The 27,560-nt window shown below is 33.9% G+C and overlaps 4 protein-coding genes across 6 annotated transcripts; 3 read left to right on the top strand and 1 right to left on the bottom strand.

The window, feature by feature from the left end:
* Positions 1-7,947: 7,947 nt before the first annotated feature.
* Positions 7,948-10,461, top strand: LOC117918918 (protein BASIC PENTACYSTEINE2-like). 2 transcript variants are annotated; one of them, XM_034835895.1, is made up of 2 exons: positions 7,948-8,063; positions 9,223-10,461. In XM_034835895.1, the coding sequence occupies exon 2, from the start codon at positions 9,230-9,232 to the stop codon at positions 10,109-10,111; it is 882 nt and encodes a 293-aa protein (XP_034691786.1). In that variant the 5' UTR covers positions 7,948-8,063; positions 9,223-9,229; the 3' UTR covers positions 10,112-10,461. The 2 variants fall into 2 exon arrangements, with proteins under 2 accessions (XP_034691786.1, XP_034691794.1); XM_034835903.1 differs by having other exon boundaries at positions 7,948-8,067.
* A 2,946-nt stretch (positions 10,462-13,407) lies between these two features.
* On the bottom strand, positions 13,408-15,095 carry LOC117918909 (putative clathrin assembly protein At1g25240). Its single transcript, XM_034835885.1, has one exon. The coding sequence runs from the start codon at positions 14,952-14,954 to the stop codon at positions 13,800-13,802; it is 1,155 nt and encodes a 384-aa protein (XP_034691776.1). The 5' UTR covers positions 14,955-15,095; the 3' UTR covers positions 13,408-13,799.
* Positions 15,096-15,883: 788 nt separating this feature from the next.
* LOC117914979 (zinc-finger homeodomain protein 9-like) lies at positions 15,884-16,468 on the top strand. The gene has a single exon (XM_034830520.1). It carries the CDS (start codon positions 15,884-15,886, stop codon positions 16,466-16,468), a length of 585 nt encoding a protein of 194 aa, XP_034686411.1.
* A 5,560-nt stretch (positions 16,469-22,028) lies between these two features.
* LOC117913537 lies at positions 22,029-25,414 on the top strand. Of its 2 annotated transcripts, none has more exons than XM_034828533.1 (3): positions 22,029-22,445; positions 22,746-22,931; positions 24,798-25,414. In XM_034828533.1, exons 1-3 carry the CDS (start codon positions 22,380-22,382, stop codon positions 25,059-25,061), a joined length of 516 nt encoding a protein of 171 aa, XP_034684424.1. In that variant the 5' UTR covers positions 22,029-22,379; the 3' UTR covers positions 25,062-25,414. The 2 variants fall into 2 exon arrangements, with proteins under 2 accessions (XP_034684424.1, XP_034684432.1); XM_034828541.1 differs by lacking the exon at positions 22,029-22,445 and adding an exon at positions 22,461-22,591 and having other exon boundaries at positions 24,798-25,341.
* The last annotated feature ends 2,146 nt before the right edge of the window (positions 25,415-27,560 follow it).

Genomic DNA, 27,560 nt, shown 5'->3' with positions numbered 1-27,560 from the left:
AACAAGCTCTAGATCAAAGCCTCAAGAATAGTGGTCTTGCTATAAAAGAGCATCTTATGAAAATGAAGACCTATGTAGACATACCAACATCAGTTCGCTGTTGCATCTTAGAGGAAGGGTAAATCCTATACATTGTAGCAGGATTAAGCATTGAATATGATTGGGTTTTGGTGTCTGTAACATCAAGGGTCTAGCCATAAAAGCTTTAGAATGTCATTGCTCTTTTGCTAGCCTATGAGAGTAGGCTTGAACAACACAATGTAAACGTACATGGCTGCTTACTAGCTGCAAATATTGCTATGCAGTAGCAGCAACAAAGGAAATAGGTTATTCAAAAACAAACCCAAGCCCTGGCAATCAATTTCAAAACTTCCAGAATAATCACGGAAGAGGCCGAGGTCACGATGGAGGTCCCAAAGACTAAGAAAGGCTAGATCCCAATGGCAACTTTATGGTAGTTTTGTCCACATTGTATAGAAGTTCTATTATCGATTTAGTTCAAATTTCGTTGGACTGTCCAATGCTAATGGAGTTCAAAGTTCTAGATGATCAAACAATTCACGTATGACAATCATAATAGCTAACCATAACTTGGCAACTGAGAGTAGCTGGTTCTTAGACTCCGAAGCACCAATGAGGTTACAAATGAACTTGCTAACCTGAATACATTGGAGCAACTAAATAAATTGGGAACAACAAGCTACATGTAGGAAATGGTGCATGTTTGAAAAATTGTCATATTGGAAATTCATCTTTAGCATCGAAGCACTCCTATACATATTATCTTCTTCAAAATTCACTCATTTTCCAAATATTTCTAGTAATCTCATTCATGTCTCACAATTTGCTAAAGATAATAAAGTTTATTTTGAATCTTTGTTTTGTGAGCGATCTTACAATGGGGGAACTATTGCTCCAAAGGACACGAAAGGGAGGACTCTTATCAATTTCCATCACCACTGTCTTAGCCCATTCTCATTCAAATTCCACTATTCCATCTCAACCAAGTTCATCTCAATTAACCTTTGCAGATCCTAGTAGTCATGTTTTCCTTTCAATCAAGTGTCAAGAGTCCTATAAACCTTTGCATGTCCTAGTCGTCGTGTTTTCCTTTCAATTAAGTGTCAGAAGTCAAATAAGCATTAGCAGCCTTCAATATTGATGTCAAGTCTAGTCTTAGGTCTAGGTCTAGGTATGCTTTAATTTTTTGTCTAGTGCCTTCGTTTGAACTTTGGAATAGAAGGTTCAGACATCCACATCAACGATTTTAAATACATATCATATCTAATTATAATACCATAGTTTCATCAAAAGAAGTTGTTAATTTTATATTAAATATCATTTTGGAAAAAAAAAATCATAGCTTACTATTTTTTAATTTCTATTTCATAAATTATTATTCCACCCATTATTATATACATAACTTTTGCCCAAATTTTACGATAAGATTTTATAATAAATTGAACTTCCTTTTTAGCATCTTTTAAAATATTAATTTACAATTGATGGTAAATTAGACCCTTATATTAAGGGCTAATTGCAGTTACAACATCTAACAGTAGTTTAGAGTAGAAGAAATTCATACCATTAGCAAGAATGCATACATTATAAAAGAATCTTCTAGTAGTCACATCTGCTTTTCAAATAGGTTTTTTACTAGTTAATACACTCTTATAGAAAGCTTAACTTCTGAAGCACTTTTTGGTGCAAAATATTTATCCATTGTTGATTTTTTTTTTTCCATTACTTGTTGTCATAAGATTTTGTATTTCTTAAACCTCTTCTTCATATTCTTGCATATCCCCTTTGAAACTCTAATATATTTGGGTCATACAATTGTTCATACTTATAAGCTTCTTAAGTTGTCTTTTTAAATTTCACAAACTCCTATAAAGAATTTTTCATTCAAAATCTAACATAAAAAAGAACCAATTTACATAGTTCAATATCATATTTTACTTTATGTTATTTTATTATATGAATTCTCTTACTTTGCACAACTTTTTGTGATACAAAAAAACAAAAAAAAAAACCTTTCTTCTTTTTGCATATCTTTGTTAAAAAAACGTGTCATGCAAGGTCGTTCTTGATTCTAACTAATTGTAAATTTGTGGTTTAATCTTAAGCAAATGATGGTCAAAATAAGTCATCAACAATTGCATTGATGCTTATTATAAATTAAAAAAACAACAATTTAAATTTTTTAATTTTAATTCAAAAAATATCAAAGCTTACTTCCAACTTTCTGTGTCAAGAAATTATGTAATATCATGAATCAACTAAACAATAAACATCAAGCATTTTAAAGCTCGTCTCCCAACATAGAATTTGTAGCTCCATCAAAGATAATAGGATTCACTTTATGATTAATATTGTTGAGAATCCATCAAATCCATCACATTTAGGGTGAGAAAAAAATAAAAATAGAAAGAAAATTCAACCCATAAAATCATGGAAGATATTGTTTTTGTGCCATAATAAGACATATATCCTTGTTTTAAAAAAGAAAAAAAATAGCAATTACTATGGATGTATATCATCATGCCTACCTAGTAACCCATTTAAAGAGTTTGATTTAAGTAAGCATCATAAATGAAAAAAGATACAATAGAGAAACTTACCTTCCAGTCTTTCTTCACCTTACAATCTATTTAAAAAAATATAAAATATATTAAAATTTAAAATAAATTTGGAAAAGAGGAAGAAGAATTGAAAAAGAATTAAAGGTTACGAGGCTAGAAGTTGGTGTTAGCATCGACATCAACGTTGAAGTGAAGAAGAATCTAACAAGGCATCGTTTTTTAAAGTTTCCAGATTTGAGAAATAGTGGATTGTGGAGCTATAAGAAGCTAAATCAAGGGGATAAAAAAGTGAAATTTTTTATTGGAATGAAACAATATTGTTTTGTTCTAAATAGCATCAAAACAATGTTGTTTTGATTAAAAAAAAACATTGAACCATCCAGTTCTTGAAATATTATTCAATTCAAATGTTTCACTAGTTTAATCGTTGGTTTAAGTGGTTCAAGGTCGATTCAATATAAAAATGGTTCAAATGAGTAGATCGATCAGAAAGGTCATTGGTCAATGTTAAACTTATTACATTAGTCGGTTCTTAAAACATTACTCTAAGGTCCCTCTCCTATTATGTCTATAAATGGTTTCGAATATTATGTAGCTTTTATTGATAACTATACAAGATATACCTAATCTATTTCCTTAAAACTATGTCCAAAGTACTTTGTCAAGCATTTATCCATTTCAAAGACCTTGTTAAACTTCATCTCAATAAGAAGTTAATGTCTTTCCAAGTTGACTTGGGAGGTAAGTATAAATTACTCAGGTATTATGCATAAAGTCTTTGAAGCTAAACAATGTGATACAAAAACAAAGACATATTGTTGAATCTGCTCTTACTTCCCTAGCTTAATCATTTGTGCCCTCAACATATTAAAATGATGCTTTGCAACAATGATTTTATCTGATAAACCAAAATTGCCTAAAATAGTGTTGAATCAAAGGTGTTTCTTAGACTAACTTTTCAATCATATCGATCTAATCTTGTTTAGATCTTCACCATGCACACTCCTAGGATCTAGCAATAAGCATATGTTTAGCATCTAATGGAAGAATCTTTATACATAGGCATATAATGTTTAATGAAAATAACTTTCCTTCTGCTAAATAAAATTCACATAATCCAATGAACTCAAATATTTATGTTCATTTTCCTTCTACTTATTTTAGAAATCATATTCCAATGCTCATTCAAGGCCAAAGTTCAACATCATATCATATATTTGATGTCATTCAAAACTCTAGTAATCATGATGCAACCTTTGGCACTCATGTTACTTTAGATTTCATGTCAACTCTAGCCTTACCATTTGTATCTAAACATGTTTAGGGTGAATTTCTAGTATTGTAAGGTTTATAAGTATAGAATCCTACTGGTAAACGTTTTGTAGAACTTACTAACAAGCAACCAATGATAACTAGATCTAAGGATGGAATTTTTAAGCTTAAAGTTTTGGTTGCATCATCCTTGGACTCTAGACAACCAATCTTAGTTCAAGAAGCATTACAACATGAGAAATGGAAGAAGGCTATGGCAAAAGAATATCAAGCTTTATTGAGAAATAAACTTGGACTTTGGTGTCATTAACACCTGATAAAAAAATTATGAGATGCAAATGGGTATTTAAGATTAAAAGAAACTAGGATGAATCAATTTCATGCTACAAAACCAAATTAATAGAAAAAAGATATCATTAAGTAGCACGTTATGAAACTCTTTAGTCTAGTTGTCAATCCACAACCATTAGAGTTATATTTATAATGTTTCAACTAAAAGTTGAGTGATAAAACAACTTGATGTAAATAATGTATTCTTGAATGGGGTTTTAGAAAAAAGATGTTTATATGAGCCAACCAAACTTTGAGAGACCAATAATAAGAAATTAATTTGTCAACTTCATAAGGCTATATATGGATTGAAGTAGGACCCAAAAACCTAGTTTAACAAACTTAAGACTTCATTATAGCACCTTGGTTTTCAATCCTTCTTAGGCTGATAAGTATTTGTTCATGAAGATTACAACTAATTATTTATTCATCCTAGTTTATGTGGATAGGATCATAGGTGTACGAAGTAATAAAGAAGAGTGGATCCATTCATTGATCATCTTAACAAAGCTTTCTCACTCAAAGATCTTGGTTTATTTCTTTATTTCTTTTTTTTTTGGGGGGGTATTAAAGTGACACCTAATCACAAAGAAGGCTTGTTTTTGTCATGGTGAAAGTATATCTCAAACCTATTAGAATAGTCTTAAATGATAAATACCAAAGAATCTCTACTTCATGGTTAGCAGCTTAACATTTTTAGCATCCAATGGAAATTTGATGGAAAAATCTCATTAATATAAGAGCATTGTTAGTGTTTTACAATATGCAATAATCACAAGATTTTATATAACATTTAGTGTGAATAACATGAGTCAATCCATGCATAACCCTCTTGTAACACATTGGAAAATTATTAAGAGAATCCTAAGATGTTTGAAAGGAATATTACATTATGGATACTCTTGAGAAAACGGAAAGACTTGAATTTAATTGGTTAGTCTAATGTCAATTAGGCTTCAAATGTTGATGATAGAAGATCAATCACATGTTTTTTGCATTTACTTGAGGACTAATATAATCACTTGGTGCTCGAAAAAGCAACAAATAGTGTTTTAATCAAGCACAGAAGTTAAAAATCATAGTTTAGTCACTGCTGCAACAAAGGTGATTTGGCTACAATCATTACTTAAGGAACTTAAAATTTGATATGGCTAAGGTTCCAACCATTTGATGTAACAATTTAAGTATAGTCTCCTTGTTTGCAAATCCATTCCTTTACTCTCACACAAAGCATATAGCCTTAGCCTTCTATCTTGTTCAAGAAAAGTCACTCAAAGGATCCTTACAATTCAACACGTACTAACAATAGATCAAACAACATATATTGTTACAAAGGCAACCTCAATAACTTATATTCATAGTTCCCTAGCAAACTAAATGTTGTCGACTTTACCTACACTCAATTTGCAAGGGCATATTAAGACAACTAATGATTTGATTAACAGATTCATAATGCAAAAGGCAACAAACAAACACATATCTATGTTTAGCTAGATAGTTGTGTTTCTTTCACTTAGAATGTCATAATGTCAAGAAACCAATAATCGTGGACCATTTTCATTTGTTTCTTCATGTTTAAGTTGTAAATATCTTTCATATTTTATCGGTTACTTACTTTTTATATAAGAAACCATTGTAATCCCATCAATGAAGATATATGGAAAAAAAAAAAAAAACAAAAACAAATCCCAATTACCATGGTTTCTCTATATTATCAAATTATTTAATTTTTTTTATATAAAAAAAAGTAAGTAAAATGAATTTTTAAAAGCGTATAAAAAATATTTTATTAACTTTAAATCTATTTTTATTTTGTTCTTTCCTTATTTTATTTTATTTTATTTTGTATATTTTTCCCAAAAAAAAAATCCATAATCAATCATAAAAGTAAGGATTATTGTTATAACTAGAAATATCATCCACTAAAAGAACCAAAATAAAGAAAGAGGTTAAAAAGGAAAGCGTAAAAAGCGTATTAGAGGAGTATAATATCATATCCATATTGAGTGTGATGTTAACATCAAAGTTATGGGCCCAAGGTTTCAAATTTGGGTCGAGGACAAGTGTAGAGTGTGAGAGAAACAGGTTGAGAGAGAGAGAGAGAGAGAGAGAGAGATACAAAAATGGGGAAAAGTTTGTGTTTTGAAAATTTTATTTTATTTTCCTTTTTTTCTTCATTAACCAAAAGAGTGAAGGAGAATTCCCTAGGAATTTAATTTTTCCCTTAATTCTTTTTATGGACAATCAAATAAGAAAAAATAATAATTTTCTTTCCCTAAAATATTATTATAACCAAATATATTTTTAAACTCCAATTTAATCAAATTATGGTATGGGGTATTCATCCATCCTCTCTTTCCAAACTTAGGTTAAAGTGGGTTAATGAAGTTAAATTTGGATTTTTCAAATTAATTAGGTCATGGGCTAAATTTGGGTAAGTATCAAATATTTAATCATATTTCATTATAATAGATTCAATGATCCAAAAACAAAATCATAATTCCTCAACAAAATTAATACCCCATAAAAAAAAATACAAAATGTCTTGGAAATACTAGGTTTACAACTTTAATTAGTTGATGAATCAAATTAAAATCAATACAATTGAACTTCTAGTTCTAGTCCTGGTTACTCAACATGAATGCAATTCAATCCTTTTTTTTTTAAAAAAAAAAAAAAACTTGGATTCATATTAGTTAGATTAATCGGGTTGAGTGATTCAAAATCCATCCATAAATTTTTTTTAAATATATTTATATCAAAATTTAAGAAAAGTATATGATTTAATTATAGTTTAATATTTTTAAAATAAAAATAAAATAAATATTATTATATAAAATAAAATTATAAATATTATAATAATATTAACCATAGTCCAACTTAAATTAAGTTGGATTAAAAAAATTAAGACAAACCTAATCAAATATAAAAAACAATGATCCAAATTGGCCCCAATATCTAGGCCCAAATTCCGGCCCTAGAAAATACCAAGTTGAGTTATGGTATTACTAACGGTTAAGAGATACGAACATATATATAAAAATAAAAATGGAAATGTTGTGAAAGTGGTAACAACCAGGGCCGTCTATTTGCTGATGGGATAGTAAATGTCATTACATGTATAAAGTCAAATTGAAGAATGATGTGACCATGAATATGATCAACTTTCAGTCGATGGAGAACGATCCACCTACAACCCCCTTCCCTGCTTGTGACTCGGCTTTTGGCACTTACGGCCTTTAATTCCATGACCCTCTATTTTATTCTATTTTTTCTCTACCAAACTTTCTTAATTTTTAATTAATTTTTATTAAAAAATTATAATTTTATTATAAAAAAAAAAACATGGATGTCCCCCCTATTGGGGTCAAAATTTGAGGAGAGAAGGGTTAGTTGTAAATTAAGATTGTAAGTATTAAGGTATAAGGAAATGGTGTGATACATTGGAAAGCAAGGAAAAGTGTCGCCTTCGTTATATGATTGACAATGACAATGACAATGGTATGGTGTGGAAATTGGGATGGTTGTGACCAAAGAAAAAGGTGATAACGCCATGAGCACCGAAAAGAAAAAGGGGAAATATGGGGGAAGAAAAAACAAAACAAAAAGAATACAAGAGTCATAATAAATAAAATAAAAAAATAAAAAAAAATGAAAGGGATAAGGGGTAAGGGCTTTGACGTTCATGTCACCTGGCATGTGCGAGACAACATAGATATCGCTTAGATTTTGTCTATTAAAAGTGAAAATGTTGATAAATTCGCAGTTTTAGGTCTCTCTCCTCTCTCTCATCCGTCTTCTCTCTCCTAGGGCTTTCTCTCTCCTCTCTCCAGAAGGGCAAAAACCCTAAAGAGCTGTTTTAGTTGTACAACTCCCCAAGTAAGTAAGTTCTCTCTCTCCTCTCTTCTCTCTCCTCTCTCTTCAAATAAAAAACAGGGGGAGAGAGAAAAAGAAAAATAAAGGGAAAATTTTGAAGTGTCCTACTGTTTGCATGCGATTTGTATTTTTTCTGATGTGTATCTTTTGAAAGTTTGAGTTGTAATGTCGATCTGTTGTTTGATCTCATTGTTTTGGACGTCTGCCTTCATTAATCAAAACCCTAGATCTTGTCAGATTTAGATCCCTAAATTTGCTTTTTATTTTTTATTATTATTTTGAATTGGTGATCTAGGGTTTTCTTTTCGGGTCCCTTGGGTTGCTGAGGAAATGTCGGGATTATCGAAAGCTTGGATCTTGAAACCCTGAATGTTTTATGCCCAACGCAATGAGAAAAAGAAAATGGAAAAGGTTAATCGTCTGCTATTTAGCAATTTAGCTTGGTTATATTGGGATTTTCGTATTCTGGATAGCACGATGATTAAAAATAAAATAAACGCATCATACAATAATTTTGGATTTTTTTTCAATCCTTCATTTGCTCAGTAAGCAAACGCATAAAAATGGAAACGGACGTGTGGTGTTGTTTTTTTTGTTTTTTTTTTGCCCTCAGGCATCTCTGGTTCTTTGTTCAACTTAGTTGTTTTCTTGAACTTTGCTTGAGAAACCTTCGTTTCAGTGTTTTGCCTTCCCTTCTATGCCTTGTGTTTGATTTCTGTAACTTTGAAGCTTAGGCCTTGTTCACCTGTTTTTACCTTTATGCTCTATTTGATAGAGGACTAAAAAGGGGAAAAGGTTTTGGAATTTTTGTTTCATGATTTTCATTAATAAAACGGAAATTGATATTATGTTTTGATTCCCAAAAAAAAAAAAAAAAAAGGAAAAACTAAAACTTGTATTAGGCTATGCTGGGTGGTGAGAGGTTTTTTCTTTTTATCATTTTTTGGCCTTAGTTGCCAAATAATGAAAAGAGTTTCTGGAATCAAAACTTTTATTTGATTTCCCTTTCTTTCCCTTCCCAGTTGTTTTAATCACGTCTTGAGGGTTTTGTGCATGATGGTTATTACCGGACTACAATGCCACTAATTGTTACTTGGAATAATTGTTACCTGCAAACCTGATAAAGATTGCATCTTTTTATTGTTACTTCCTCAACCTGTAGTTCTCTAATGGATGATGATGGGGGATTGAACATGCGCAATTGGGGATATTACGAACCGGCCTTTAAAGGGCATCTCAATCTGCAGCTCATGTCATCCGTGGCAGAGCGCGACACTAAACCCTTTTTACCTGGCCGGGATTCTCCCTTGATGGTTAGTGCCAATGGAGCCTTTCACCCAAGGGATTGCATGGTTTCTGAAGCACCAGTACACATGGACTATGTGAGAGACAGTTGGATAAACCAAAGGGATAAGTTCCTAAATATATTACCTGGAAACTCAAATTTTCAGGTTCTTCCAGAAGCTCCCCTTGGAAAAGAGAAGTTTTACCATTCGACTGAAGCTCATCCCATGCAGATTATACAGCAGCCTGAACCATCAAAAGATGAGAGGGCTGGCAGGATGGAAGATTCAGACCTTAAAAAGGAAGGCGGCCCTTTGAAGAAAAGGACAGGTGGTGGAGCCCCTAAAACCCCAAAAATTAGGAAGACTAAGAAGGGGCCTTCTGTGCCAAAGGATGGTACTAACTCTTCTGTTCAACGTGTGAAACCAGCGAAGAAAAATATGGATGTTGTCATAAATGGGATTGATATGGACATTTCTGGAATTCCTATACCTGTTTGCTCATGCACAGGAAACCCACAGCAATGTTATCGTTGGGGATGTGGTGGTTGGCAATCAGCTTGTTGTACCACAAGTATATCAATGTATCCGTTGCCTATGAGCACCAAACGGCGTGGCGCAAGGATAGCTGGACGGAAAATGAGTCAAGGTGCGTTCAAGAAGGTGTTGGAGAAGCTTGCAGCTGAAGGTTACAATTTTGCCAACCCAATAGATTTGAGGCGTCACTGGGCAAAACATGGTACCAACAAGTTCGTAACAATCAGGTAGATTTGCATGGTGGGTAAAGTTACCGGGAGGCAGGTTGCATTTGGTCTGTTTCACCTGTATATATCTATGGCCTTTTGCAGTGGTTTATCAGATACTTTTCCAGTCCATGAATTTTCACAGTCATGATACATGTTTTTGAAATTCAGACATCTGTGGTTCTTGAGAACTGTTGTTAGTTTTCCTTTTCTGCTTGTGTTTCAAGGGCTACCAATATTTTCTGCCCTCCAGGATTTAGGATTATGGACAAATTATTATTTACTGGATCCTTTTGGAGTAATCTCCTTTAATCGTTAAATCTAACATTTGGGAGAAGCAATTGAATGCTCATTTCTCCTATTTTGTTTCACTGACATGCCGTGATACTTTGCTGTATTTAGTTTAATAGCAGAAGTGTTTTAACTGCTGTGGAGAATGTGGTAACTTGATTTAACATTCTGTTTTTGTTGTTGGGATGTAAAAGCATGAAGATCTGATTAGTGCTGTTGTTACCAATTTGATTGCCTCCTGTATGGATTGTGTTTATTTCTAGTAGGACAGCTATTAGATTCTAAATTTGACTATTGTGCTCACCTACGATTAGGAAGGTGCATTCTTTTGTCTTATTTAGCTAAACACACTTTTGTAAACGTGATATCATAATACGTGATTACTAGTGTGTTATACAAATTTTGCTTCTAATGTCTAAGGTGTTTCAAGAAGCCCAAAGCGGCAACAGATCCTGAGATCCATCCCCCCACCCCACCTCTGTTCGTCTCCTTCTCTCTGTCTGCCTCACTTCAATACAGTGAATAATTTCTTAATTACTTACCAAAATTCAGGCTTTTTTGAATTACTGTTATATGCTTTTTATCGATACTGTTTTTAACTTTGGATGGTATAGTTTACTGTTTCAGTTAATTTTCCATGTTTCGGTGATTGGTTCAATGAGTGATTTATATCTCACTCAATAACCGTGTTTCCTGGACCCCTAATGTCATTTAATGTTGATACTTAAGAAATGGTGAAGGTGTTTTGGGGGTGGGGGTTGTTCTTTTATGGAGCATTATTCAAACATAACTAGGATTTAGAATGAGCGTAGTAAAATGATAATCAGGATATTTTCAAGAGTTGATGCTTTTTTTTTTATCTTTAACTCGAGATCGAAATTGGAGAGGACAACCCTTAGACTATACTGGGATGGCTGAAGTGAAGATACCTGGTTTGTTGTGTGATCTTCAAATATTGATTGAAGGGAAAACCTTGTAGCCAGGATATGATGCTGATGGTACTTTACAGTCCAGAATGTTGGGTAGAAATAATGTGTAGATAAATGAACATAGCTAAAGTAAGAACTATAATTGGAAGTCCAGAAGGTGTTAAAACAGGGGAAAATAGACTGAAAATCAATGCATTCATGAAAAGGAAGTTGCAGTAATTGAGTGCAAAATGAGATAAAAGTTGTATAAGATGGTGTTGTCTTGTGTAATGAAAAGGCCAGTGTGCACTAGTAAGGCCCAATTTGGTTCAAGTGATAAGTTACCAATGGACAATAAGATCAAAAAGGCATTTGCATTGAGGAGCTGAGCAAGGATGACCTTTTACTTGATAGAAGAAAGGGCCCTCCTTATAAAATATTTATGAGGTAAATGATTTAAAAACCTTCCTCAAAGGATAGTTTGCAATGTTAATACACAACATAGCAGAATTTCTAAATGTTATATGAACTTCTGAAGGTTGATACAAAGTTTCTCATGGAATTTGAATTACTAAATCATGCCTCTTTTTCTGAATTTTACTACTGCCAAGCTTTTGGTTAGATTAATTGCTATTGGGATTCGTAGGGTGCTAGCTAGTCAAGGAAGGTGTGCATCTGGTAATTTGCTTTCAAGTCCTGATGTAGACGCACCTCTTTGATGTAAATTTTGACATTGTTCTGGTGTTGGAATTATGGGACAATTTATGAATTTTGACGTTATGTTTGATCAATGCATGCATTGCATAGTTTTTAAGGCATAATGTTCATCCTTGATAGCAACTAGAAGAAAATATGAAATATTTCCTTCCGAAGAAAATATGAATCGAGAAGGACCATTGTGAAATATGTTCTAGCATGGTTTGTGTTTCCCTGATGGATATAGGTGTTGAGATGAGAGCAAGAGAAAAGGGTGGACTAGGGAGAGCGAAACCGAAAAACATTCCAAGAGGAAGAGATGTCAGATACTTGCTTGAGGAACCTCTTTTTTCAGTCTCTTCTTGAGTGGTTTCAACAGTTTTGGGACTTGGACTCTCTTTTTTCTGAATTTTTTGGGTGATTGGCTTGTTGGTTAGCTTTTTCTTTTTTAGGTTTTTTCTTTCTTTTGTTGCCTTGTTTTGACTTTCTTTGTATACTGCCTGTGTACGTAGGGAGCGTCCCCTGTTTTGGCGTGTTTTAATTTATCTTTCTCTTTGTCTATAAAAAAAAGAAAAAAGAAGAGATAAGGGTGGACTGAATGAAAAGGATGTTTGTGTTTGTTGGAAGATAGGACTAGCATTATTTGCGGATGGGATGAGAGGAATTGTAAATTGACTTGAGGAGACCGATGTTAACTGCATGAGGAGCATGGTTAATGGTGAAGGCATCAGGTTAAAAATGTCTATTTCTAAGATAGTCTTGGCAATAATTAATCTACAGCATTATTACAGTCACAGGGATCTGTTTTTGTGCAAGGAGTGGCTCTTTTACAACCACCATTGTAATCTTTTCTGAGGCAATGTTGGTTGAGCTCTCCAACTTTTTCTCGATATTCCCTACAGATCATTGGCATCACATCGGAGAAGGTATCATTTGTTTCTGGTTGATGATACTTTCTGCTGCATTATTACCAAACCATTTTCTGAAGCTCCACCAAGTCATCTGGTTTATGAATGATTCAATATAGCATCAGTGTTTCTGTTCACTTTTTGGCCATTTGATATTCGTTATGCAATGTGCTATGCCCTCTTCCTGTTTTACTGGATCGATTCATGTGCTAGCCTTTTCCCTGAAATTAGGCTGAGGGCCCAGCAATGCTGGATGATTTTCATTACCTCGAAATAGTGGTCTTTTGGACTCTGTTATAGAGCATGTTGGATATGACATTAACATGTTGCTCCATTACAAATTCTATGTAATTATTTAATCGTGTAAGCCTTCCATCCATTTTATTCACGACCTGCTTGTTTAGAATATATCTACAATCTATTAAATAGGCTATATTTGGTCAAGAAAATATAAAAGAAGAAAATAAGAAAGGAAAATAAAAAAATGAATCTAATAACTTAAAGTGACATGTCATGTTATTATGCTTTATATGTAATGTTCTATACCCAAATATATGTATGCCCATCCATTAATACTAGAAAATATGTAGTGTGGGTTGGGTTCTTGGAGCTCAGCCTGGAATTTTCATTGGTTGTCCCCCCATATGAGCTGAACCAAACTTCTAACTCTATTCCTAGTCCAAAGACACACTGTATTTTGAAGTTTACCCGATAACACAAAAGGAAAACACTAAAACCGTAAAAGGTTAACGCCCTTTCTGCATTTAGGGAAAGAGGGAAGAAAGATTCCGAAGATTTTTAAAGAAGGGAGATGGAACTTATAATCAATTTGCTGCTCTTCCTCGCCGTCAAAATGCATGGCAATCTCAAGATACAAATCTAAAAGGGCAAAAAAGGGAAAGGGTGAAAATCATTGTACATTCTCTAAAATTTGAGCAGGTGGAAAAAGCCCAGTAATCAAATCAGGAAGAGGTTGATCATGAGGCCTAGAATTACATGTGGCTGTGGAAGGGTTTTGTGCAACAATCATTTTCCCTCCATCGGGAGCCCCAATTCCTTCTTTATTGCCTCTTAGTTGTTCATCAAACCGCTCCCACTTTTTACTGATGACCGTCTTCGGAGACCCCTCGGTGCCCTTACCCTCTTCAATGCTTCCCTTTTGTCTCACCACTATGGCTTTATCTTCCAACACTCCATTAATGATTTGCTCTAGTTCCCGTATATCTTCTTGTGGGATCTTCTCCACTTTTGAAAATTTTGATGCATTACGAACACCGAGATTCTGGCAAAGTTCAAAATATAGGGAAAGCCGGTCGCCTTGGGCGGTGGCTTTTCTGAGAACCTTAAGTGCCATGTTTGCTTCTACCTTCCCAGCTGCATGTATCTTTACGAGGATTCTTGCTACCCCATTGCAGATTCTGCTGTAAATGTCGAAAATCTCAATGATGATACAATCCATTGCTTCAAGAATCAGACCCACATTCATTTGGGCAGCCTCTGGTTTGATCTGTAGTAGCATGTCGAGCAAAGTCTGCCATTGTTGGAGCTTTATGAGTTCCTGCAGCATGGACTCGTTGGTTTTTTGGGTTTGTTCTTCGTCTTCCTTTGTATCCATGTCTAACCAGAAGGCTCTTTGGTCTAGGAACGCAAAGTAAGAACGAATGAAGCTGTTGAAACCCCATGTTTTGCATAAGTGGGAGTGGCCATCGCTGAAGTTTGAAAGATCAAAAGGCAAGCGGCCGATCTTTTCCATGATGGGAATTTTGCAGCAGAAAACTCCATGCATGAGCATCAGACCTTTGAGGGCCACCACCCAGCTGCGGGTCTTCTCCATCCGCTTTGAGAGTGCCCATATAAGAGGCTTCAAGTAGGCGGGCGAGGTTTTCACCCATGCAAACACTCTCTGGGCGTTCCTGTAATCCACGTATGTCTCATCGTGGCTGGTGGCTCTAATGATGGCCGCCTCCAGATCAGGGTTCCGATTGGGGCTCCTCCTTGACATACTTGCCATCCATATGCTGTTCCTGTCTTTCAGATTTCCAGAAGCCCTATTCCACAGCTTCATCTCTTTCTCTTCTTCTTAACAATTTGTGCTTGAGAAGCAGCGTCTCCTTTTTCAGATTGCTCTTGCCCTTTATTTTCTTTTCCAATTTCTTTTGTTCATTACCAATAACAGTAATTGGACATTGAAGGCTAGAAATAGAAATACTTGCATCTACCACTATTTTGATACGTTGCGCAGCAAATGCCTACCGCAAGTTTGACATTTGGTTTCAAAGAGGCTGATTCTGTCAAAGTCCTTACTTGGTTGAGCTTGTCTTTTGTGGGCCTGGACGGTGTTGGGTCAAAGCCCCCTACTTGACGGACGTGTTTGGCGGTGCTTATATTTGATCTCCGAAGGTGAAGTCTCTGCTTTCGACACAAAATTCAGGGCCGTCGCTTCTTTGCTTAGCCAAAGTAGAGAGTATATGACCTCTAGATCCTCAATTCCCTTGAGGAAATTGAATTGATCTTCCTCTTTGGGTATGGAGTACTGCTAATTTGCTACTGCGGATGCAGACAATTACCGTAAGATTAAGGTTAATCTGTCATTACAATTTTACATGGTGCAATTGCTTAAAATGATAAGCCTATGTCATGTTTAAATTTACTTAATATAGATGCAGGGCAGGTGAAGAGGAAATCAAAGAGCCAGGTTTTAAAAAATATCAATATTTTATTACATCTAAAGCATTGCGAGAGGGGCATCATGGTCATTTTCACAATGTGATGCTGCCCGCTTGTTGCAGTTACATTCATTTAGCGACTGCAACATTGCCACGTTTGCAAACTGGCAAGCTGGTAGCCGTTTCGGTAGTCAAGGCCCTCCGAGCGTAGAAAAGTCAATGCATCCGAGTGCAGAAGAGTGAAACTCTATTACTCTTGTTTCCACGCTCTTTTTGGGCGCGTGAAGACCGTCACTGGACATCTCTATGTAATTGATCTCTCAGTGCAATGACGCTCAAAACAAGACAGAGAAGGCTAGAAGGGAGAGAGATGGAGAGAGTGGTTTACGGTGAGTGCCGGAGAAACCATGCAGCGCAATTGGGATCTCACTCCACTGATGGCTGTGGTGAGTTCTACCCCAGTAATCCTCCGGAGGCTCCCACACGCTGCGCTGCCTGCGGCTGCCACCGCAACTTCCACCGCCGTCACACCATCATTCACCTAGATGATGAACCCGGAAAGGGCGCCCACAGCGCCGGAAATGGAGGTTGCTGTGTGAAAAAAAGTCATGGAGTAAAGAGCCATAGAAGGCGGATGAAGGAATTCATAGATTTGGAAGAGAGTAAGGAGGAGGCGCAGGTGAAACCCAGGGGCAGAGGTAAGAAGCCTCGGACAATGTTCACGGCCAAACAGAAGGAGATGATGAGAGCATTTGCGGAGAGTTTGGGGTGGACCATGACCAACAAAGAAACCGAGGCGGAGGTGAAAAAGTTCTGCGAAGAAGTGGGAGTGACTAGGTATATCTTCAGGACTTGGCTGAACAACAACAAGAAAATATATGGCGCTGCTGGATCGACATCTAGTCGCCATTAGTTTGCTGTACTGAAAAATAAAGCTGATGTTTGTGCAGGGTGTACATGTCAATGTTGTATATATTTCTTGGTGTGAGATTCTATCTATATATGTTTATCATTGGTGCATGCTAGTGTTGATCCTCATGGGTGTTTCTTTTTGCTATGGTTAGTGTGGGTACTGATGAATAAGATAATCTGGATACCTTGTGACAAACAAAGATGGTAGCCTAATGCTTCAGGTGGTTTCCATGCCATTTGAAAGGCCTGCCCCAAAACTGCCCAGATGTCTTTTCTCTCTTCTTCCATTTTACTCATTGTCTTTCTCAAATGGGGAAAGAAAGCCTATACTGAATTGCAGAGTTGTCGCTTCATCAGTAGAGCTCTTCGAGAAATTTTCTCTGATGCCGTCAGAAGATTCGTCTACTTGTCTTGAAAGCATAAAAGCGGCTTTGATGGTGATCATAAGTTTCCAACCTCTCAAATAAAATGCATAAAATGACAGAAAGTTTGAAGTTTTGCCTCAGAGTACATGTGAAGAGGTTCTAAAGGAAAGAGAAGGAACAACGTCCAAATGTATGACACTTAAAGAATGGCAGCTACGTGTAAGATGGACGCTTTCTCTCTGCCTCTATTCTAATGTGGTTTTTTGAAAATTTGACGTGGTTTAGATCTGGGTCCTCCCAAAGCCCATGTGAAGAGGTTTTAAAGGAAGGAGAAAACAACGTCCAAATGTATAACACTCTTACAGAATGGCAGCTACGTGTAAGATGCATGGTTTCTCTCTGCCTCCACTTTAGATCTGAGTCTTCCGAGACACAGATGACATAAGAGGGAACATCGTTGATCAAAGAAAGTTAAAACCATTGTCAGCACAGTTGAAGGAGGGGGTGGGGGGCCAAAGAGAGAGAGAGAGAGAGAGTGAAAGTTCAAAAAAAAAAAAAAAGTAAAAAACCACTGCTGGCAAACGGGGGCCGAGAAAGACCGGGAAATAGCTCAAATAGGGAAGAATAAGTTAAAAGATGAATTGAATAAAGAAAATAATGAAATCTTAGATAGTTTTTAAAAATTCATAACATTATTTGATTATTGTTTTTAATTTCTAATTTTTAAAAATAAAGTAAAATAGATAACAATTTTATAGAATAGATAAAAGTTGTTTTCACTTATTTTTTGAAACAATAGAAAAACACACTTTATTATTTCTCTTTTGCATATAATCATTTTTTTTTTTTTGCTAGGCAAATTAAATAAAACTTAATGCATTAGATTTGTTAATAAGTCCATTAATTTTTAAAAATAATTTTAAACTTAAATAATAAATTCATTAATACAAAAAATTTATGAATAAAAATTGGTTTAAAACAACTCTATTATTTCTCTTCTATATAAAATTATTATTTCCTATTTTTTTTTTCATTAAGCAAATAAATTCCAAATTAAATAAGACTTGAATTCTTTAACAAGTCTAATAATCTTAAAAAATAATTTAAAATATAATAAACTTATTAATACCATAAATTTATGGATAAAAATTAATTTATAATAACTTTATTATTTCTTTTTTGCACATAATTATGCTTTTATAAATTTTTTTCACTAGAAAGATGAACTTCAAATAAAGTGACATTTTTTATTGAATTTATTAATGAATTTAATAATTTTTAAAAATAATTTGAAACTAAAAAATAAATCTAATCATTGAAAAAAAATAATAGAGGAAAACGAATATATCATGAATAATGACTTTACTATTTATCCTATACACACAACTTTTTTCACTACTTAAATAAATTATAAATTAAGTAAAATATAATTAATAATTTAAATTCTTTAATAAATCCTTTAATTTTTAAAAATAATTTTCAATAAAAAAAACAATCCAATTAATAGTAGATCAAATAAAAACATTTTAGAATATTATTAAGTACTAAATGTATACATATGTAATAAAAAACTTACTCATTTATATATTAAAAAAGTAAAATTCTATTTATTATTTATTTTAAATAAAATACTATTGATAATTAGTATTATTCATTTTTAACAAAAAAAAATGCAAAGATATTAATATCCTTATATTTCAAACATATAATAAAATAATATATTTTCTACAAAAAAAATATATATATAATTTATGTTTTATTATAATGTTACTATTTATGTTTTACTAAAAACTATTTATTTTTTAATTTCTTTGTAATTAAAAATTTATTTTTATTTTCAATAGGAGTTCAATTAAATTTAATTAAATAATATTATATAAATTAAATTTAAAATATTTTATACAATAAAAAAATAAAAAATAAAAACAACTTATCCAAACAACTCTTTTTGCTTTGTTTTGTTTTTAAAATCCTTTTATAAAAATAACTTGTCAAATATCTTTATTTTTATAAAATATTTAAAAACAATTTTTTGGTTCTTTTAACTTAAAAACAATTTCTAAAAACAAGTATAAGAAATCAAGAAATTAAAATAAAATTAATTAAAGTACTCATTTGACTTGTATTAAAAATGAATCCTAAAATTATTTTTATCTTATTGTAATTTTTGTTTCAGTAGAATAAAAAAATTATTTCATAATTAAAAATAAATTATTTACCTTCAACTCATATATAATTGTAGATTTAAGTTTTATTTTTAATAAGACTTAACTTGAATATATTATTATAAATTAAATTTACAAATTTTTTATAAAATAAAAATAAGACATTATTTTTAAAAATAATAAAAATTCTTTTCATCCAAACATGTTTTTTGTTTTTTGTTTGAAAAAAAATATTTTTTAAAACATCTTACCAAACACTCTTATTTAAAAAAAAAAAATTAACTGTTTTTTATTCTTTGTTTTGAAAATAGTTTTTAAAAATAAATTTTAAAAAACACCACCAAACGGGCCCTTGATATTCATCAAATGCTTAATATTATATTTTTGTAATATCATATAGTTTCATTATAGTAGATGTTGGAAAGTAGTTAAAGATAAATTGAGTTTAATTTAAAATTATTTATTAGGATTCATAATTTGAAATTTTAATATATCTAGATTTAAAGCTAAATAAAATATCAATTTAAGTGGGATTTTAAAATCATCGATCTTACTTGATGAAAAGTAAATCTTGATGACCTTTTTACCTTATAAATTGATTTTTAGTGAATTTGGAATTGAGAATTTTTTCATTAATAGAATCTTTTATAATTTTGGTCAATTTGATCCTTTTACTTGTAATCAATTTTTCTCAAGTTTTCATTTATAATTCTTCACTATCTCATTTTTTATTTTTAACATCATCATCTTATTTCTCATCGTTACTACCAAACATATTTATCATCATAGTGAATGACACTTAAACTATTATACTATTATAACTTTTGTTAAAAACTCATTTTTGGTGAAACAAAAATTATCTTAACATAATCCAAGTAGGTTATAAATTTTACTTTGATACTATAAACGATAAAAATCCATCTATCAACTTGTTCAAGTTAAAACCAAAACTTATTGTTGAATAAATGATATTATTAATTTATCGAGCGTTCATTTACGAAAGCTTTACTACAACCTAGTTTTTATAGGAGTCGTTGTTTTCCTAGCCAGACTGAAAAAGTAGTTTTATTATATTTTTTTTCGTATTCCATAATGTATGGGAGATTTCACACACACTTCCTATTCTACTACCTTGTGGCTCAAGTCTTCCTTAAGGAATAAAAAAAAAAATCTTATTATTTTTACCCTTTCTTGGATTTGGTCAATAAACATAGTTTGAAGTTCTTCAATAAAACCAAATTTTACATTATGCCGTTGGACTGTTGATTGAATTCCAATCTTATCCAGCTTCTCTATTGGAGGTAACATATTAAAAAATGGCATGATAAGAATTACAAAGTAAGGTGTTCTACTATTATGAATCATAATTAGAAGCATAGACCTTGATTACATACTTTCCTGTCTAACAATTTGTAATTTATCGTCATTTTCTCTTCATTTGTTGCATTGAGAACTTTGTTGTGAGAAAAGCTAGAGAAAAATGTATTTCTTAATAATTTAATTCTCTTCTCTCAAATCACCACATCCGTTAACAATTGAAGAACATTGTAATCTCCATAGATTATGAAATTAAAAATAGCTTCTACACTTTGACTTCCAACTTCCAACTTCCAACTTCCAACTTCCAAGGCCTCTTGTCAAGGAACCTTCCAGGTTGCTGGAGAGAGGGCAGGGCCCAGGCCAGGAATCAAACCAAAATGGAGCCCAATGTATCTGAAATTTTGTGGCCCATTAATCAATTAGCTTAAACTTTTTAAAATGGCATGTGGGTTGGGCACATCTATGAGCTGCTGATTTTTATAAGACTGATCATTAACAAAATCATCACCTGTAACACTTTTAAAACATGGGCAATTCATAATAATTATGAATTTCTTAACTATAAATTATAATATTTATGTCAATACTGAGAGAGGTTAAATTTATTTAATTTCATTATCATAATTGCCTTTAATATGATGTGGAAATGGTTATTTTCTGAATAGCTTCTATTTTTGAGTTACTAATTTGCAATGGTTGGATCATGCAAACATATAAAGTTTAAAGCTAGAGATTTCATCATGAATGGTAGGCATTAATATGGAATATAGATGGGCAAAGATTCGGCTACTGAGTAGAGCATTGGGCAGTTAAAAAATGGACGCCTGTGGGAGCGCCATACAATTAAACAAAGGATTTGTAATTAGAAAATTGCTATTGAAAGGGGATATGGCTGTTGAAGTCAAAAGCATGAATAACAATGGCCTGCAAATACTTGTCATATTAAGAAGATAATTATTTTATGAATAGTAATGAGGAAAGCAGCCGGACAAAGGTGTGGGCAGCTGCAGTGCGCAGCTTCTACAGCACTGGTGTTGGAATTATATATAAGAAGGAAATGCTTTATTGATGGGTCATGGGTCTACCACTTTAAATTGGTTCAGAAATTGAAGTGTGCGTGACGCAAACATTGAGCCAGACCCTGTTGAAAAGAGGAGGCCTCAGATGTCCTGCAGCTATGCACACGTTGGAAACCAAATAACTGAAGATGATATGATAGTATTCTGGATTGGCTTTGAAAGGAAAACAAGCTAGAATTAAAGAGAGTAATAATGGGGAAGATGGCAGAGCGCTGAATGCTCATGCATGCATTGCCTCCTTTATTTCAGTATCATTGAAAGTGACAGTGCAACTTAAAATGTTCATCGACTATTCTAGGGCCAAACAGATACTGTGTCTCACAAATCTAGGGAGCAGGGGAGATTTATAACCCGGATCCTATCATCCTCGTCCTGCAAAGGAAAAGGGAGGGGGGTGATGGGGGTCCATGAAGCCCAACAACTCTGCAGCCTTGGGTACCATATATTATCTGGAATTCAGCTACTATAGTCCTGGATGTGCCTCGAAAGCCAGGCATGGGCGTAGATGGGGTATGAGGGGCAATGAAAAAGGGTGGAAATTTGGAGGAGGAATGGGGATTGTAAATTTGGAAATGTGGGGGAGGTGGAGAATGGAGAATGGAGAGGGAAGAAAGTGGTGGGTTGGTTATGTTTGTAAAGTGAAAATGGAATTGTAACTTTACATGCTACATCGAGATGAACAACGGCTAGTGAAAGGGTCTAAAGGAGCAGGCCGCTGTCTCGTGCTTTCCGCGCTCTTTCTTTCACATACATGCACACAACCATGGGAATAATGGCACAGCAGCAAGCAACAGCTCATATATAACTCATCATCTTCTACAAAACCAAGAAAAGCATAAAAGTGGGTGATTGTTAGATTTTCAAACAAACCAGTACTGTTGTTAAAGCATGAAAGTGAAAAAGCTCAGTATTCACACACACACATAGAGATAGGGACCCAATAAAGAAAGAAAAAGGTTTAGCAAAATCAAAAAAAGACGAAAATGGTGGGAATCTTTACTCCTCCTCCACTGTATAAACGATCCCACAGCGCCACCTCTGCTTCCCTGGTAATCCTCCTTTTCATGCTCTTTCTCTTTTCCTCTTCTTTTATCCCCACTCTCTCTTTTTCTCCCTGTTTGTTTGGCTCCGTTTCTGGCATAATCTTGTGAACGTTTCTCTTATGGGGTTTTCATGTGGGGATGGGGATGATTTTGTAACTCTCTTACCTTCTCTCTCTTCTTCCTTTTTTTTGTTTGTTTTTGTTCTTCATGTGTTTAGGGTATCTTGATTTTGATTCTATTTTCTTATTCTTATTCCTAATCATTGCATTCGGTTCATTTTTATTTTATTTTTTGCTTCCTTGCTAGGATAAGAAGGAAAGACAGTTTCTACTGATAGATGAGACTCTAGATACGCCAGACAGGGATGGTATGGATGTGAGAAGCCATGGAGTCGAAGGTGAGGTGGAGTTCTGGCCAATTGAACACCCAATGGAGCCTTCTGATGAAGACCGCCCTGTGAAATGTCCAATGCCAGACTCTTCTGTCATTAATGTAAGGATGCTTCCCCTTCCATATATGCTGTCTGAATTTGCATGTTTCATTTTCTTTTGTTTATGGTATAATTAGTTTGCCATGTCCTACATGGCCTAACCCACATGTTTCTTTGGCTCAACCTTTAAAATTTGTCCTACCACCACTGAAACTACTTCTCATCTACTAATTTTACATTCCTCAAGATTCAAGTTTGACCGTCTGGGACTAAGATGTTTTCGACTGGTTTTGGATTGAGTGCATTTCTTGAGGCTTTGGATTACAGCCCCCTGTAGATGAATAAGGAAAAAGAAAATCATGGTTGTCTCTCCAGATTACTGTAGTTTTATCAAGAACAAAATTGCAAAAAGGAAGGGTGGGTGGAATATTAATGCATCTATAGACAGCATGGGAGTTGTTGGAGACCTTTGGGTAATGTAGACTTGTATGAGCTTTTGGGCAATTGATAGCTAAATTATAGCAAGGAAACTTCTGATGACCACTGGAATGATTTCAGAGGGCCTACTTAGGGATTGTCCTCTGTTTAGTGACTAGTGAAAAACTAGTTGCGGCACACAACTTAACTTAGAAATTGTTTGTTGTCACCCATATGACACTAGACGATTTTTTACAGAGTACATTGTTCTACTGAATTTGCATGTGCAATATAAAGTATTTTATAAACTAGTTTCAGTATTCATGGGATCTAAACAAAAACCGCTAAGTTGAAAGTATAGTGCTGGAGGAAGTAACTCCCAGGAAATGCTTATTTTGCACGTCACTTGCCCTTTATTATTTTGTTTGCGACTGATTGATGCTTAGAATAAGTAACTGATTTTGCATTTCATCAATATGAAGAAAAGTCATGGCATCTGTAAATTTCCAAGTGACCTCTTTATGCGTAGTCCAGAGTTGAGCCCCCCATGTTCAGCACAAACTATTTCTACTTAAGTAGATCAGTTCCTTGGCAACATTCTACTTGGATAGTTGGGAAGCCATATCCTATATATTGATCTCTAGTTTGGCTAATGATAATTGGTATCATTTCTGCATCTGAATATCTCAAAATTTTGTGTACTTTTGAGGAAACACTACCTCCTGCAAGCCAGCAATCAGAAGCAGCAAACTTGATATTGCTTTATAACTGGCTCTCAGCCTGACAGCAGTGCTGTATGAATAGATACCAAGTTCCTCAGAGGCTTGTTTGTAGCCGAAGAGGGGCCTGCCATGAACTTTGACCAAGGCCAGTTAGCAGGGAGGGAAACCCACCCTTATTGGTCAAGCAGTTTAAAATTTTAAATTCATGCGTCTGATAAGTAATCGCCCATGGTTCCCTAAGTGGAGAGGGGAAAACACCCATTTCATCATAGGGAATTGCTTTCACTAACATCACAAACAGGAAGCAAGAAAACTAAACAGAGATTGAGGAAATCCTAGCCCAGATACAAACACCACTTGTTAACATAGCCCAAACACAACACCAAACAACTAAACATCTATTCTCACGTGAGATGACATTTAATTTACCATCACTGCCCTTGCTCAGCTCAATGCCAGGCAATGCCTGTACAAAGTTTACCTGGTTCAAGCAATGGATGAAATTTGGCTAGTCTATCTTCACTTATTTGCTCTGTGAAATTAGTCTTTGACAGCATGTCTCCTTTTTGGAATAGTTTGTTCCTCTTAACCCCATTCTGGGTAATTCATATAATTGATTCATTTGACCTGAAATGCCTGAAACCCCATTCTGCTATAGCTGTTGATCTTTATACGTGGATTTATAGGTGTAGTGATCATTTAATAATGAACATGACCACCTTCTATAGACACACTTTTTCAATTCTGATATTTGTAGAAATGCTTCTCTATTCCATGCAAAATTATTAGAAGGATGGAGGAGTGCACGAGGACCGATATTCTGAGAGCTTGCGGAAGAGAGTAGAAGTAGCAGCAATGGTGAATAAAGAAGGAAAGGAGGAAGAGGCTGCAGAGGAGCCTCCTATTCGGGCAGTGCGGAAGAGGCATCACACTCTTACTCAAGGGGACCAGACAACAACCCCTTTATTGAGAATGCCCCCACTCCCTCGTTTCCCAACCCAGAATGTTTCAATGTTTCAAATGCTTGGGCAATTTGACAAGTTTGAATCTTGACAAGATACATCAAATAAAATGTTTCCATTTTCTCATGTACGCCTGGTCTACTCCTAACCACTGTGGAGGGACTAGAAATCATCTTTGAGTGTATAATGATGTAGCTGCTATAGAGTCAATCCATCCTAAAAAAGTAGGAAAAGGACTTATCTATAAATGTATTTGCAATTTCATTTTCATATTCTGTATATTATCATCAAACTTTGTTGTAGACTTGTAGCTCGCTCACTTTACTTACAGCAAATTTGCCCGACAGTTGAATGCCCTTATTTCAGTGGTATGAATAATGTGTCACTTCACTTGTAATCAAAGCTCAAATCACTGTCACAGAAGTGACAATGCTATTAAGCTCAGACTTCACTGATTATATTTGGCAGTTGATCATTAAGCTTTGAAGGATAGCTTGTTGGATCTTATCTTAATTATAATTGCTTAAAGAATAAGTATAATCTATCCTATCCCTAATGTCTTGTTAGATTTGTTCCAATGAATAACGGAACCTGTTTAAAAATAGCAGGGAAACTTCTTTGCAATGTTGTGATCTGCATTTTTTTTTTATTTTTTGGAAAAAGGGTTTCTAATGCTCATACAACATTTGGGTAATGATCATTTTTCAGGTTTTCCATTCATGCGGACCGTCTTCATATTTATTGTCATTAGGTTTCTGGTTCATCCTCACATGGTTTCATCTTATCAGACATCTCTGCCCTTGCTCTGCACACTCCCTGCCTCTATTTCCCACAATATTTTCTGCTCCGGCCTCGTCCTAGCGGTTGAGGCAAACCCTCCCACGTCTCAACAAGGAGTGCCGCCACGTCTAAAGCCAACCTGTTGGTGTACTAATCACCGTCCCCAAATATTTCAATTCTTCTAGGCAAAGAGTGTTGTGTCTGGGATAATGCTTCCCGCATCTTTCTTCCTCGGGTGATTGTGTGTGCATGTTGGCCCTTTGCGTGAATTAGGTTTTTTTCCTTGTCTAAGTCAGGACTTCTAACCCATTGAATCTATATCAGTACCAAAATTAACTAGGAATAACCGTCCATAAGAAAAACAATTGGTTAGGAGAATAAACCATTCACCAAGGATTCTCTTGGGTCTAGTTTATTGTATATTAGACATATAAAGACTACAATTTAGCAACAAGCTTTCTTTATTAAACTAATTCAAAACAAATACATTAAAATCATTACATGATGTCAAGCCACACCATTATCTGTTGGCACCACCCAACAAAGGCAACTTGCTACATTGAGTGTCCCTATCATACAATTTCATGGCAGTAGAATCAACTTTTATGGCATGTGTGGCATTAAAGCGGTGAAAAAACCTATCTCCAGTAGGTTAGTATCCAAAGGGTTTAATGGATGATCTTTCAAATATTTTAATATAAGGATTGAGATTTTTTTTACCCAAATTAAAACTGTGAGAGGGAATTAAACTTTTTTTTTTAAATATATATATATATATATATATATATATATATATATATATATATATATATATATATATATATAATAGATAATATTTTTTATATGGAAAACCTCCGCACAAAGTGCGAAAATAAAAAAAAAAAACCACGAGCTCAAAAACTTTGAATCAATCCACTATATGAGAGAAATAGTACATATAATTACTTGTCAAATACAACCCTTAGACTCACTCTTCATAAATACTAAACTTCACGTTTGCAATGCAGCACTTCACCTCACAACAAAAGTATAAGAATCTTCTCGGAGAGTGTTTGAAATGGGAAGGCAAACTAGGTAATGTTTGCATTCAATCAGAAAATGAATTTAAAAAGTATATATAGGATACAAATTCCTAGTAGACTCAAATTAAGATTTTTCAAAATATATCCATTACAATTGTAAAATACTAAAATTAATCCAATTAAAATATTTTACAATTATAAAAATAATCTACCCTTTTTTAAAAACATTTTAAAAATATTTTTACTCAATTTAAAAATCCTTGAATCCAAAAGCCTTACATAAATTATATTAACCTTTCCTCAACTTTTCAATACTTACCTAAGTCATTTCAATTCATCACAGCAACTTTAATAGAGATTAAAAGCCGAATACAAAAAGAAGAAAAATTGTCAGCAAACAATAACTATGCATAATGCCTAACAAGTCACTCTTCACTGGTGTATACACATTGGATGTTATCTTGGTATTACTCTTAAATCTCTGTGCTCTACTTAACCATCTGTCTCTCATATCTTCTTGGCAGTCTATATAATATACCCACAATAATTTTTACAAGGGTGTGACCTAAAATATTTATAAAAGTAAAACAACTTAATTTTTTAATGGAAAAAGTAACAAATTGGGATTTCTGTTCTTACCGTACTTCTGTGGCGGCATAGCCTGTTTGCGGTACCTTGCTTCAGACCGGGGAAGTTGCATCAAAATTCAAAGTTGGATGAGGGATAAGAGCGTGAAAACTGAAGAGTAGATGATTTGATTTTTTATGAAGATTGATCGCCATTTCCAA

The sequence above is a fragment of the Vitis riparia genome, chromosome 1 (assembly GCF_004353265.1).
Source record: "Vitis riparia cultivar Riparia Gloire de Montpellier isolate 1030 chromosome 1, EGFV_Vit.rip_1.0, whole genome shotgun sequence".
NCBI lineage: Eukaryota > Viridiplantae > Streptophyta > Magnoliopsida > Vitales > Vitaceae > Vitis > Vitis riparia.
The sequence above is the reverse complement of the archived record's forward strand: the minus strand, read 5'-3'. Positions and strand labels throughout refer to the sequence as shown.